A 13,113-nucleotide genomic window follows, 5' to 3' on the forward strand; every position below is an offset into this window, starting at 1 on the left:
CCCAGATGTCTGATGGGCTCTGCTCCCCCTGCCCCAGCTTCCAGTGGCAGCCTGCCTCTCCACACTGCAGCAGCAGACATTGCAGAGCTGGCTCAGGATCTGAGACCCAACAGGGTGAACTGCACCCGCTCTTCTCTTGCTGTGGAGAATGAGGATCAAACGGGGTCAGCACGTGTCAGGACCCAGCATGGGCACAGCTGCTGGAGTGCTGATGCTTTTGCTCAGCCTTGCTGCTTCTGGTTCAGAGCCTGCTTTAATGACCATGTAAACAACTGTCCACAGGGCAGCACTTTCATAGGAGATGTGCACATAACTATCATGGGACTGCTGTATACACAGGTCCCCTCTCTTCAGCTGTCCCTGTGCCATCCAGGTCACTTTTCTCCATCTCTGGTCCCTCAGCCCTCCTGTCTCTTACTCACTGCCATGTCCTATCACTGGCTCTCCTCCCAGCAAGTAAAGGAATCCCACCAGGGACCTGTTCTGAGCAGACCCATGTGCTGGCACTTCTGGCTCATCCAGAGCTCAGCAGCAGCCTACTGGGGAGGACAGAGTCCAAGTGCCGGCACTCAGCACCAGCCCCACCCTTGCCGCTGAATCTACAGAGCACTGGACAGGGCTGATACACAAGTTATACTCCTAGGCAGACCCACTGTTACCACTCATGACATGCATCCCATTGGCCATGAGGTCAGAGGAAGCCAGACTTTGGAACTGTGTAATTACCCAGTCTCTTAAGTGCAGGCAACCAGTTCAATCAACCAGCCCACCCTGGCACCTGCAGGGATTGTGGGAGCTCTGGAGAGCTAGAAGCCCAGGACAGACTCACACCCCATCATGGAGCACTCAAGGGCCAGTGTCAGGCCCTCCCTCAGAAGCCTGTCTAGGTGTATCCTCCTTCTGAGGCTGGCAGTCAGCTCCAGGTACCAAGCAGAGATCCAAGCTTATATCCAAACTTGAGCTTGGGCACTGACTTCAGAGCGTGAATGTCTATCCTCCCTCTGTAGCAGCAAGTATCAACACAAGAAACAGTTAAGAGCAAGTAACCTGGGTTGCTGGGCTGGACCTATGACTAGCCTCTGTGCCTTCTTGGTTTCCTCCCCTCCCCAGCCCTTCCCTCCACTCACTGGGCCCCTGAGGCCTACCTTGAGGAACTTATACAAAAGGAAGGTGAACCAGTTGGTCAGCATCTTCTCTGCCACTGATTCCGTCCTGTGGGGAGGGAAGCAAATGGCAAAGGAGTCACTTCCACCAGCCAGCAGGCAGGCCCTCACAACCCCCACAGTGACCCCACCAGACAACCTTCCTTCACTGTACCTCCGTAACAGGAGCTTGGGGTGGTTCTTGCTTTCCAGGTTTTTCTCAATGAGGTCAGACAGCAACTGCTTTAGCACTCCTGTGGCATATTCCATCTCACCCTGCAGGGCTGTCATGATGAGTGAGGCCACGTTCCCACGGTCACGCATGGAGAAGCTACGCTGGGCCTCCAGTGTGCGGATGAAGGTTAGCAGGAAATGCTTCTTGGTCAACAGCTGTCCGAACAGTGTCAGCGACTTTTCCACATTGGCCTGCACCTGGGGACACATAGGCCTGCTCAGACCAAGGGGTACATAGCTCCAACAGCTAAGGCAGGGAAAGGTCTTCTGGGACACTGAGCTACTTGGGCCTGGAATACCCAGTAGGCCAGGCTGCCCTCACTGCATAGTGAGGCTCAGTACCTAGATCCTCCAAGGGACCCAGGCAGGTGGACGGCAGAAAGCCCCACACAACCAAGCACAGGAGAGGAAGCAGGATCTCAGGCTAAAGGGCAGTTCAGTTAGCTTGGGTGAAGCCTGGGGCACTGTTCTATGCTTAGGGACTCCTTCCAGCTTCCTCAAACACTATGGGCAATGGTGTCACCCAAGGCAAGCTACCTGCCCCAGAAGTTAGGTCCCTGCCCCAGAGCTTAGGGTCCCAACCCTGTGCTGGCACCAATATGGGTCTGACTCCATACTCCCAACTTGGCCAAGCCCCGGAACTTTCTCTGGAAGGCCATACCAGTCCCCATTGCCTTGGCTGTCCACCAGCCCCCAAGGACCTCTAAGGTGGCAGTCCTACCTCCATCTCCTTCAGTACAGGATGGTCCTCAATCCCAGGAAACAGCACTCGCATGGCATATGTGCGGTAGTCAAGGAAGGGGATGCCAGCACCATCCAGGTCGCTGGTCAGCTCATGGATGTCCGTCTGTAGCTCTGCAAAGGCTGTGCCCAAATGTGGGGTCGGGGGCAATGTGAGATTAAGGGAAGCACATTTGAGGTTCCCCTCCCCCTTCTCAGTCCTAGTCTGCCTACTGGGTGGCCAGGATCACTGGTCCTGACCTTAAAGAAACCAAGTGCCTTTCTGTGCCTCAGTTTCCCTAGTTTAGGACAGAGGGGCAGGGCAGGCTCTGGAGCACCTAGTGGGTTTGGTGAAGTGCTGCAGCTTCACTTCCTGGTTGCTGCCAGGCATCTGGCCTCCCCTCTCTAGCAGGTCTTAGCCCGGTCCAAGATGGCAGAGAAGGTATCATGTACTTTTCATGGACTTTCAACCTCCCTCTGTAGGCTGGAGCCAAGGGCCCCCATTCTCCAGTCCCGGCTCATGTCTGCTTCCTGTCCACCAAAGTGGTCTACAGGGCAGGGTCCCAGCCAACCATTTGACTATCTAGGACTCTCAGGGGCTAATAAGCATGATCACTTGTATGTACTCTTGCCTCAGTATGTGATATCCAAGGGAGTGGGCACTGTTTCTGTGCCCATTCGACAGACCAGGAAACGGGACACAAAAGATTAGGTGGCATAAAATTACAGCTAAATTATAGCTGTACGGAAGGTGGTCCTTTTACCAGCAGGACAATTCTGCCATCTGTCACCTCCCTGGGGCTGAGCCAGACAGAGCCCAGTGGTGGTGACTGACGCAGCACTCAAACTACCTCTCTGGCTCTGGCCCCACCCATCTCCCTGCTGACCTTCCTTGCACTCGAGGGCCACCCGGGACTCCAGGTTGTCCATCTGGAGCTGCAGCCGCTTGAGGGTACGGTCAGCATCCCGGGATTTGCGTTTGTAGGCAATGAGCACGGCCACGATGACCAGCAGCAAGAGGCCACCGCCCCCACCGATGCCCACAATGGCCGGCAGGGTCAGCAGGCTGTCTGAATACACCTGCAGCATCCCAGGTGAGAACTCAAAGCCCCCGGCCCGCACCTGCCAGATGGAATAGAGGTACTCAGAGGACATCAGTCCCCTCAGAGCCCAAGGCCCTGTGCAATGGCCCGTAAGTCGCCCACAGCATTTATCTACCTGCCTGTGGGCAGTATCTTTCCAGCAGGTGACAAAAGTGGCTAATGGTGCAAGATGCTGGGACATGAGCAGACAGATGCCCAGTTAGTTAATGCCAGCCATGAGAGAGGCTCCAAGTAGGAGAGATGGCAAGGACTGAATGGGGCCTGCATTAGAACTCAGCTCCATGGGGATTTTCTCAGAGGTGGGGTTGCTCTAGCGGGGGTAGGGTCAGCAGGTCAGGAGGGTGGTTCCAGGAGCCCACAGATAGGCTGTGACAGGGATTTCCTGGCTCCCTGCATAAAGAAAGGTTAGGGTAGGTACCGTGACTTTGTGCTGCCCCGTGAGGTTAGGTGCTTCACACAGCAGTTGTGTCTCTGACACGGTGAGGATACAAGGTGTGGAGCCGATGAGCACCGTGTAGTTGAGCCGGGAATTGCCAGGAGCAGGTGGCAGGAGATTCCGCCCCTACAGGGGTCAGGGTGAAATGAGGGTAATCCTGAGGTCTCTCCACAAGCCCCATCCCAGAGCAGCCTCTGCATCAGGAGGCCACAGTGGCTGAGACCTACCTTGAGGATGAGCGGGGAGCTGGGCTTCAGCTCCAAGAGCCCAGTGGGGCTGAGTGGCTCCAGTACAGGGTCCGGGTAGTAGAGGAACGAGGAGCCGTTGAGTACCAGCAGCGTGCGCACATTGTCCATGATGAAACCAATCTCATCTGGCCGCTCCCCCAGTTCTGGTGGGCTGCGCTGTGGGTTGTCTACAGACGGCGCCCGGCACACCATGGTGGTGTCATTGTACACCATGCAGCTCTGGGACACAGGTACCAGGACCTCAGGCAGGCTAGCTCTCCCATTGTGGGCCAGCTACCCAATAACAGCCCCACCCTGGGAATGACAGCTCCCTGTGTAGATGATCTAGGCACCAAGGGAGCACTTGTTTAAGATGTCCATTCCTTTGTAGTCTGAGGGTTGGACAGGCCCAGGGATCACCTCTAGCTGACCACTTTGTCCTCAGGGCCTCAGCACAGACAGGCAAGCAGGGGAAGGCAGAAGCAGGGGTGTTAGCAGCCGTGGTTACCGGTCTAGGAAATACCCATATGGCCAAGGGGAAGGAGGACAGAACAGAGTGAGGTGGGGGATCAGAGGCACAGGACATCCACTCACATTTTCCCTCTCAATGCCTCCATACTTGGCCCGGATTCGAGGTTCACGGACAGTGGCCAGATTGGTGCCTGTGACTGTTAGGAGGGTCCCACCACTAAAGGAAGAAGAAAGGAGTCAGACAATGCCCTAGGCCTAGAAGTACAAGAGACACAAGTCTCTTCTTGCATGAGCAGGTGGTCAAAGCTCAGCCAGAGCACTGTTTGCCAGGATTAAGGACCTTAGGAGGCTGCCACTGAACAAACCACCATAGAACACCCTGGAGAGGTACTCCCTAACCCAAAGTGGGGGACAGGGAGGGGCTTCTGGCTTCACAGCAGGTCTCCTACCTGTTGATGCTCCACTCTGGGTCAATCCTCAGGATAGTAGGGTCCTCAGTATAGTTGTACTTCACCTCGGGGTTGGAGAGCTGGGCACGGTTGATGTTGATAACAATAGGGGTGCTGCCAGGAGTGTGCCCTGGTGGTGTCAGGCAGCGGATCTCTCGTGAGTTTCTCCTGGGATGGGGTGAAGATGGGCATGGGCACTGTGAGGATAGCATGTAAACACACCAGCAGCTCTCCACTGGTGGCTGAGAACTGGCTCCCAGGGAAAGGCTGGGGCCTCCCTCCAGTGGCTACTGATGACTACTTTGACCTTGGAATGCCCACCACTGTCGGTTCCTACCCTAAACCCTGACTGGCCTCTCTTTGTTCCCCACCTTGGGTCTCATCTACATTGGGCTGTACACTTCCCTCGGTCTTGCCTCCCACTGCACTCTAATGACATAATCTCTAATGAAGATGGATGAAATGAATCCTGCCTACTGATGCTGGCTATTTGGGAGACCCTGACTAAGCCTGTCTTCTAACAAGTACCAGCAGCCATCCCAGTCTACCCTGCCAGGCTTGGGATAAAGACACCTTTCAGATGACAGGCTACTGCTCTGGAGGTCAAAGAGACTAAATTACAGGCCTGACCCTACCCACCTGTCAGCACTGCCTTCCTCAGACCCTGAGTATAGAGTCCCACTACTACCTACCAAGTGCTTTGAACAAGCCAGCTCCCCCTTTCCCTACTGTACACACACCTGGAAAAGACCTTGCACCTAGCAACAGTAAGCTGGCCTGGGGCATGGGGTCACAGGTCACCTTCATTAGCAGTTAGCAAGGCAATATCTGTTCGGAGGCCCTGTCCCTTGGCTGTATCACCACAGCCTGGAGGCCTCATAGCCTCCAGACTACAAACTCCAATGATTAGTTTGATAACGGGTAATTACCAGAGGAAAATATTTAAAGGGCCTTTCCATTATCATCCTTAATCTAAAATTATCCACTTCAAGTCTTGAGGCTTTTGTTAAGATGTCTGTTTTCTCTATTAAACTTTTTAAAAATACCTTTTATTTCGCTTGTAAGAGAGATGTCCCCCTCTTCTTAGGAGGAGCTACTGGAGCCAATAGGCAGAACCCACTGAGGCCAGGCCACACCCCCTTCCTCTCCGGAGGCTGGCCCCCTATCTCCATGGCAACTTCTCCTGCCTCTAGGTTTCTATAGTGATCACCCCAACCAGGTTTTCCATACCCGTTGCCTGGGCAACAGGAGGGGACAGCAGAGCCAGGAGGGAAAGCCCTGTGTCCCCTGACTCCTCTCACCCCATACCAGGAGAAGGAGCAGGGCCGACCGCCAATGGACACAGCTACATCACTGCCTGCATTCAGATGGCTCCCTTCGATGCCAATCCAGGTACCTCCAGACAGAGGCCCACGGGAGGGGCTCACGCGGTAGAAGGTCGGTGTCTGCAGGAAGATGACTTGTTAGAGGGAATTCCCTCCTAGGTGCATTCTCTAGCATCTGGGCCCCTTACCCTGTGTTCCCACACAGGCAGCCCTGGGGGCAGGGGTAACCACTCCCTTGTGGCTGGGCTCAGCCTAGGTACGGGCAACGGGGGCATTGCCCTATACTAGAGATGAGTCCAGACCTACTTCTGCAGTACCCTTAACTACTTTCTGGGGGCAGCAGGAAGCAAAGGGCAGTGGGGTGGGGCTTACCACAAAGGTGAAGCGTTTAGGGGATAGCGCTCGGTAGTGCTGGGAGCAGTCCCGCACACACACCTCCACCAGTGCATCATGGGCCCGCAGTGTGCTGGCATCTCCAATCTCACAGACAATCCTGTGGGTACGGTGGGGCTCAGCACTTCAAAAGAGCTCCCCCGGCCACCGAGGCCCTCACCACCCAGCCCAGTCTGCCTTACTGTTCAGCGCTGATGTACTCGCTCTCCACAGGGCTGCAAAGCACCTTGCCCACGTGCACGCCTGTCCGCACATCCTCAAACCGGAGGCCCAGATTCTCACCGGTGATGGTTAGTCGAGTCCCTCCCTGCCGAGGGCCTGTCTCTGGGGACAGCTGCAGGAAGGCAGAGGCTGGGGCGGACATAGCAAGGTCTAACGTGCAGGGTGGGAGGAGATACTGGGTGGGCTTACAAGGGTGGGGCTGGCTAGGCATTGAACTGGGTCTCTAGCTCCTACCTTGAGAATCTTGGGGTCTGTGCAGCGGCTGCTGCCATGGTGGGCATGCATCCAGGAGGCTGGTGAGTCAGCTGGGCAGTGGTGACGTAGGGAACAGCGGCGCTCAGCTACGCACCAGCCACACTCAAAGCGCGGGTCCGCCTTGAGGCAGAGGCCGCAACTCTGGCGCAAGGCTGGGCACTTGTAGAGGTGGGCTATGATGGTGGGAAGGTTAGTCAGCACGGACCATCCTCCATCCACCATCCACCCACCCAGGCCACCAGCCCTGCTACTCACCCTGGATGTTCTGGGGGTTGTCAATGACAAAGTTGCCATTCCACACAACCGACAGATTCACAGGCAGATCGCTGACATCATTCCCCTCATAGGAGTACTGTTGGAAGCAGGCACAGTAGTCATGCTTAGGGTGGTGGGCCACCACCCCCGTGCTACATGCAAGGTCCCTGGTGCCTGGGGGGGGGGGGCTCTCAACATCTCTGAAACTGACTACTGAATGGGCTTGCCTACATGCAAGCTGGACTAGAACACATACAGCTCTTCTGGTCATCTTTCCACACATGGCTTTTCTAGCTCCATGGCCCTGTGTCCTCCTGCCAAGTTCTATCTCCTACAGCCACGAAGAAACCACATCAACTGTCAGTCTCCATGTGTCATCCTCCAATGCTGTCTCACACTACTTTTAACAGCAGGGCTGTCCTGCCTGAGAGGTGGAGTCAGCTGTGGGAGAGCAGGGCTGGCTGAGCCTGGAGCATCAGGAAAGCTCTGTGAACGTGAGTCTTTGTCTGCTGAGTTGGCCAGGACTTCTGAGGTGTGTGGTATTTGTGACCCTACAGCCTGAGCATAGGTCAGAAGACCACTGGGGACTGAGTGCTGTTCCTACCTCTCCCCAGGCTAGCTTGCACTTAGGGTACAGCCCCTCTCAAGGGCCAGGCCTAGGCTTAGTTGCCTCCCACTTTCTGCTTCTGATGACCTCAGCTCTGTACTGTGTTTGGGCCCAGGCCTGCAGCTTGGCATCTCAAAGGGGTGGCTCAGCAATTCATCACTATTTTATCTCGAGGAATTTAATTGGATCCTATCAAATTTCCTGATACCCTTTCTTCCCTTTAAACACTGCTGAAGGGAAGATAAATGGGGGTCTGCAGAGAAGAGGACAACAGAGACAGGGATGGAAGACACAGGAAGCAGAAGCAAGAAAAAGGGGTGATAAGAGTCAGAGGGGAGTGTGGGGTGCAGGTTATGTGAGGAGCCAGTAAAAGGATGGGAAGTAAAAGAGGTGAGCACAGCCTTCCCTATTTGGTAGAGAGCTGTCTACTCTGACGCCAACTCCTGCCCTGTAGGATACCCCTGTCAGTCAGGGGCTGCTGGAACCAGGGGTGAGGAGGACAACTGAAGTCTTGCCAACGACCCGGTGTCCATAGCTCTGCTAATATGGGCCTAAGCCTGTTTCAAAAAAATTCACTGTCCTCCTGACTATACACTTCCTGGACGGGGAAAATGAGGCCTGCCAGTAGTCAGGAGCCAAAGGAGAGTTCAAAACCTGAGCTCAGGTGTCCCGTGCACATCCAGAAAGGGTTTGTTCTCTAAAGAACTCTGCTCTAGGAAAGTCCTCAGTACCAGATTGCTAAATTCTGTGGCAACTTTGGGAATGTCACTGTGAGATATGAGATATGAGATTTCCACCATGGGTTTTCCCTACCCACCCAGCAAGGCCACCTGCTGATCTTCAGATGGCCATGGCGTGGGTAGTCTTCCTTTGTGGCCAAAAGACACAGACACAGGCTATGGTCACTTTACCTGGCTGTTTCACTTAAGAACCTGATGGTGCAGTCCCACCACCATCCCACTCAGCTACACCACCCATACTCACCCAAGGACTCAACGTTGGCCAGGAAGCCAACAGGGCCCTCGGATCTTCTGAGGGTCCACCTGGCACATAAGCCATCCTAGCCTTTCTTTGCTAACAAACCAGGTCTGGGACCAAGCAGGCAATGACCCACTCCAAAGCATGGAGCACCCCACCTCCCTGCCCGACTGCTATTCTCTCACCGAGGAGTTCTGGCACTGCAGGCTGGAGCTGTTGAAGCGCAGTGCAGTGACTCGGGCCGGGCTGCCTGGGATGTGGAAAAGGCACTCGTACCCTCGCTGACCCGACTGTGGCTGCGGCAGGTTCCGTGCGGCCAGGGTGATGGGCTTCACCACACCCACTGGCACATAGATGTGGGTAGAAGGCAGGATCTGTGGGCAGTCCTGAGGACAGCAAAGTACTGGCTGAGCTGGGTCTGATGGCAGCAAGAGGTGCAAGTTCCACTGCAGCCCAGGCTAAGGGGACTCACAAAGCCCAGGCTCCCTGTGTCACTCTGCATCTAGGCACCACAAAGACAATGGTCTTCAGGTCCTGCTCCAACCAGGCTGTGGCTATACGGGGCTAGCCTTATACTCTTGCCATATCCTAGGACCCCACTCTTCACTTTCGTGGCCACAGGTACCCCATCTGGCCCACAGCTGCAAAGACTCGAAGCAGGAGCCAAAACCAGGGTGCTGGGGTAGCAGGCTCTCAGCTAGGGGCCCGGGGAGTGTAAAAATAGCCTGGGCCCTGTAGAAAAACAGCAGGGTTCCCCAGGGCCAGGGTTTCAGCAACAATAACTGATGCAACGCCTGGCTTGCTTGCAGCATGGCTGGCAGCAGCCTCAGGAGGAGGCGCCCCGTGGGAGCGTGTGGAGCAGCTTTAAATAGGGATGCTGAAAACAGGCCTGATCCCTGGGGATTGGCTTGGCTCCCAAGATGTAGGCCCAGGATCTGCTCTGCAGGGCCCAAAGAGCCTGACCTCTGACCCAGCCTCTCATGGTTTGACCCCAGAAGATCTGGACAGACTCAGTGGGCAAGACTGTGGGATGGCCCTATGTTCACTGGCCACTAGCCCCAACTCAGATGGCAGCCCGGGTGAAGACACTGGTATGAAGGGTCACATCCACATTGCTGTCTTCCATACCATCGGGGAGCACTTGGTGACTACAACCCAAGACTCAAGCTGTGATGGGACCTAGCTGAGACAACAGCATCAATTTAGCGTCAGCCTCCCCTGAGCCCCCAACGGCCCCTGTGAACTGAGCTTACCATTTATCTAGTGTAACATACCAGGCCCAGAGCCCAGCATTGCTCACTGACCCCTGCAATACCCTTGTGTGACTACAGCAGACAAAGGGCAGACATGGCTGAATGGAGCCTAGCAAATCCTCCTGCCTGCCCCATTAAACCAACACTGTCTTCCCAGCTCAGTCCACCAGCCACATCTTGGATGGAAGACCTACTTTGGCCTCTGGTGTAGCTTCCACCTCACCTAGCCTCCTGTATCCTATCCAAGCCCAGCAGAGCATCTTCTAATTATAGTTTCTAGAACTCACAGGCCAGGCTGAGTGGGACCCGTGGGGCTCACAGGGTCAAGCGGAATTTATCCCACCAGCCACTTATACCTCAGGCCCTGCTGAGAGGTCACAGAGCCTTTGGGGTCTATTGGTTCAGGGACCAGCAGCCCTGAAAGGTGACTGACTATAACTATTTAAAAGGTAACTATTTCCTTGCAGCCCGAGGCATGCCTGGCAAACACTGCGGAGTGGAACCAGTGTCCCCCTGCCTAAGGACTCCTAATTATGCCTTCACTCCAGGACCAACCTGGAAGTAGGCAAGACAAGGGAATGTTTTCGGACTCTGGTCAGCTTCCTAGTCATCTGACCCACAGCCCTCTCCCTCATGCAGACAAGTCTACTTCCCTATTGGGAACTCAAGGTCATCCTAGGGCTTAGCAAGGGAGAGAAGCCAAGCATGAGATCCACCAGACCACTGGGGAGGCCATATGATGGGTCCTTGTGGAAGGTCACTCTCCACCCCTATAGCAAGGTCAGAATGTGGAACTACTAAGACATGCCAGGTCCCCAGGACTGTCAGCGTGAGCTCTGACGACTAGGTTTCCATGAGGTTCCTTTTAGGGCCTACCACCCCATGCTGGCTGCCTATTTCACTACCTGTTCCGCAAGCCCCCGAGTACAGGGTGGCAAGCTGAGTGCTTACAGGTCTTTCTGCATCTTTAAGTCAGTATTCTGGGCACAGAAACGGATCTTGGGTTAGAAAGTCACAGAACTATGTGAATCTGCATGAGGTCCCCCAGAGCCAGAGGCAGGGAGATGGGGCGTGCTGCCTGCCACTGTATATGCTATGTCTATGGCTATATAACACTGGTGACCTTCCATACAAAGCTGCAACTAAAGAAGAGTATGCACACATGGGATCAACCCATTCTCCAAAAAAACCCTTCCCTGACGCCAGCCCTGTGCAAACCAGGCTCTACGCTGCCTATCCCACCCAGAGTACTATAGATGCTTGGGTATGAGAACCTGAGTGGATTACCACTCCAGGGAGAGTCCTCTGTTAATAAAACTTCCTAGAGGTGATAGGCTATTCAGAGCAGGGTTAGAGGGACACCAGAGAAGAAACCTGGACTACCTTGGCTTCAGGAACCACCAACAGGGGTCTCCCCTGCCTTCTACTAGCACACTGCTGTCTCCAGGGCACTGCACAGGCCTCTGGAAGTGGCCTCAGGCCAGCCCTGGCCAGGTCCCAAGGCCCCTGACTTGGCTCCTACTTCCTACCCTAGATACTGTGATCCAGTTCTCCAACTGCTACCCTCCTAAAAACATCCCCTCATCCTCACTGTGTCCCGGCTCCACTCACTGTCACAGCTCCCATCACCCCACTGTGTCCCCTGCCCCACCCACGGTCACAGTTCCCTCACCATTAGGTTCAGGGTCTTACATTTAACTGCCACCTTGTCTAGGAGACATGAGGCCAGGAAGTAGCAGGATGGTGGGAGGGTACAGGAAGGAGGGACAGAGGAGGGCAGCTCATGAGGCCCCACTCATATAAGACCTCCTGCCAAGTTTTTCAGATAAGTCCAGTCTGGCTGCAGCTCCCACAGAGACAGAATTCACGGCCTCCCCTTCATAGTATTCACAGTGAAATGAATGGGTCCTGACTTAGGTCCTGCCCCACACCAACATAGACCCTAGGACCCTGGCCCCACTTCCCATCCTGTATGCCCAGGATGTCATAGGTTCCAGGAGAAGTGGCTTGCCACTCATACAGTCAGACTCAGCAGCAATTACCATGTGGAGCTTCAGAAACCCCCACAACTCTACTGTTAACTTCCCTCCTTGTCTGGGAAAAGAACTATTATGAAACATGTTTCTCAGACCGCCCTGGCACAAGCTACCACAGGGCCTCTGTCTCCCAAGGACTACAAAGGACACCCATGGCCACCAGCAAACGGTCCCAGTTTGGCCTCAGGCTATGACACGCAGGAAGTTGTCCCCACCTTGGTCACACCTCATAGTATACAACTGGCATCCTAGCCACCCATGGGTATGGTTGGATGATACCCTGAGGCTCACTGGTACTTCTGAAGCCTCCAGGCCACTCATCTAGCCTTACCTCAGACATGTTGACACGGCCTTCCAGAAAGGCGCAGTCGGCCGCATTGTTGGTGCAAACGTGGCGGTATTTGCACCAATGGCAGGGGAAGGAGCCATTGACACATGCCAGGCAGCTGCAGGGGGAAATGGGACAGTTAGGCCTAGGGAGTTTCAGCTTGTGCTGCCACCACAGGGACCTAGCATGCTGCTTCTCCTTACCTCAGGGCTTTTGCAATGGCTGCCCTAGGCTGAGAAGGTCACCAGACCTGCTGCCTGCTGCACAGGCTAACTGAGAATGGTCTTACCTCCTCTGACTCTCTTCCTCTTCAACCCAGTACTGGTTACTGCAGTGAGCCCTGGCCCCATGACAGAAGCAGAATGTACTTGTGAGCACACCAGGAGCATGTGTCACACGCTCCACTCCAATAGGCTCAGGCTCCCTTAACTGCTCAGATTGTAGTCCTCCTCTGCCTGTCCTACCCAAACCTGTTCTACTTAGGGAGTTGCTGCTCAGTGTGCATCTCATAATCCTGGGGGGCTTGCAAAGAGACAGACAGCCTCATGGTCTCCAGAATACACCTCCCTGCCCTACAGGACAGCCCTACCAGTTCTGGTCACCTTGCTCCTGAAGACAACTCCAAGAAAGCTGTGGGAGTCTCTCAAATAAATAAATAAATAAATAAATAAATAAATAA

General features: G+C 54.8%; 1 protein-coding gene across 1 annotated transcript in view; it reads right to left on the bottom strand.

Moving 5' to 3' along the window:
• The window catches only part of Plxna1 (plexin A1), a 45,583-nt gene that overhangs the window by 11,308 nt on the left and 21,162 nt on the right, over window positions 1-13,113 (bottom strand). Inside the window, exons 9-23 of the mRNA XM_021190894.1 lie at window positions 12,438-12,552; window positions 9,003-9,203; window positions 7,233-7,329; window positions 6,957-7,150; window positions 6,683-6,834; window positions 6,480-6,600; window positions 6,091-6,227; window positions 4,783-4,950; window positions 4,457-4,550; window positions 3,863-4,102; window positions 3,618-3,761; window positions 2,984-3,218; window positions 2,098-2,240; window positions 1,318-1,574; window positions 1,146-1,212 (exon numbers count right to left, since the gene is read on the bottom strand). Coding sequence (XP_021046553.1) covers window positions 1,146-1,212; window positions 1,318-1,574; window positions 2,098-2,240; window positions 2,984-3,218; window positions 3,618-3,761; window positions 3,863-4,102; window positions 4,457-4,550; window positions 4,783-4,950; window positions 6,091-6,227; window positions 6,480-6,600; window positions 6,683-6,834; window positions 6,957-7,150; window positions 7,233-7,329; window positions 9,003-9,203; window positions 12,438-12,552 — 2,365 coding nt within the window. The remainder of the gene's footprint in view (window positions 1-1,145; window positions 1,213-1,317; window positions 1,575-2,097; window positions 2,241-2,983; window positions 3,219-3,617; window positions 3,762-3,862; window positions 4,103-4,456; window positions 4,551-4,782; window positions 4,951-6,090; window positions 6,228-6,479; window positions 6,601-6,682; window positions 6,835-6,956; window positions 7,151-7,232; window positions 7,330-9,002; window positions 9,204-12,437; window positions 12,553-13,113) is intronic.

Source organism: Mus pahari, chromosome 2 (genome assembly GCF_900095145.1).
Source record: "Mus pahari chromosome 2, PAHARI_EIJ_v1.1, whole genome shotgun sequence".
NCBI classification, from domain to species: Eukaryota; Metazoa; Chordata; class Mammalia; order Rodentia; family Muridae; genus Mus; species Mus pahari.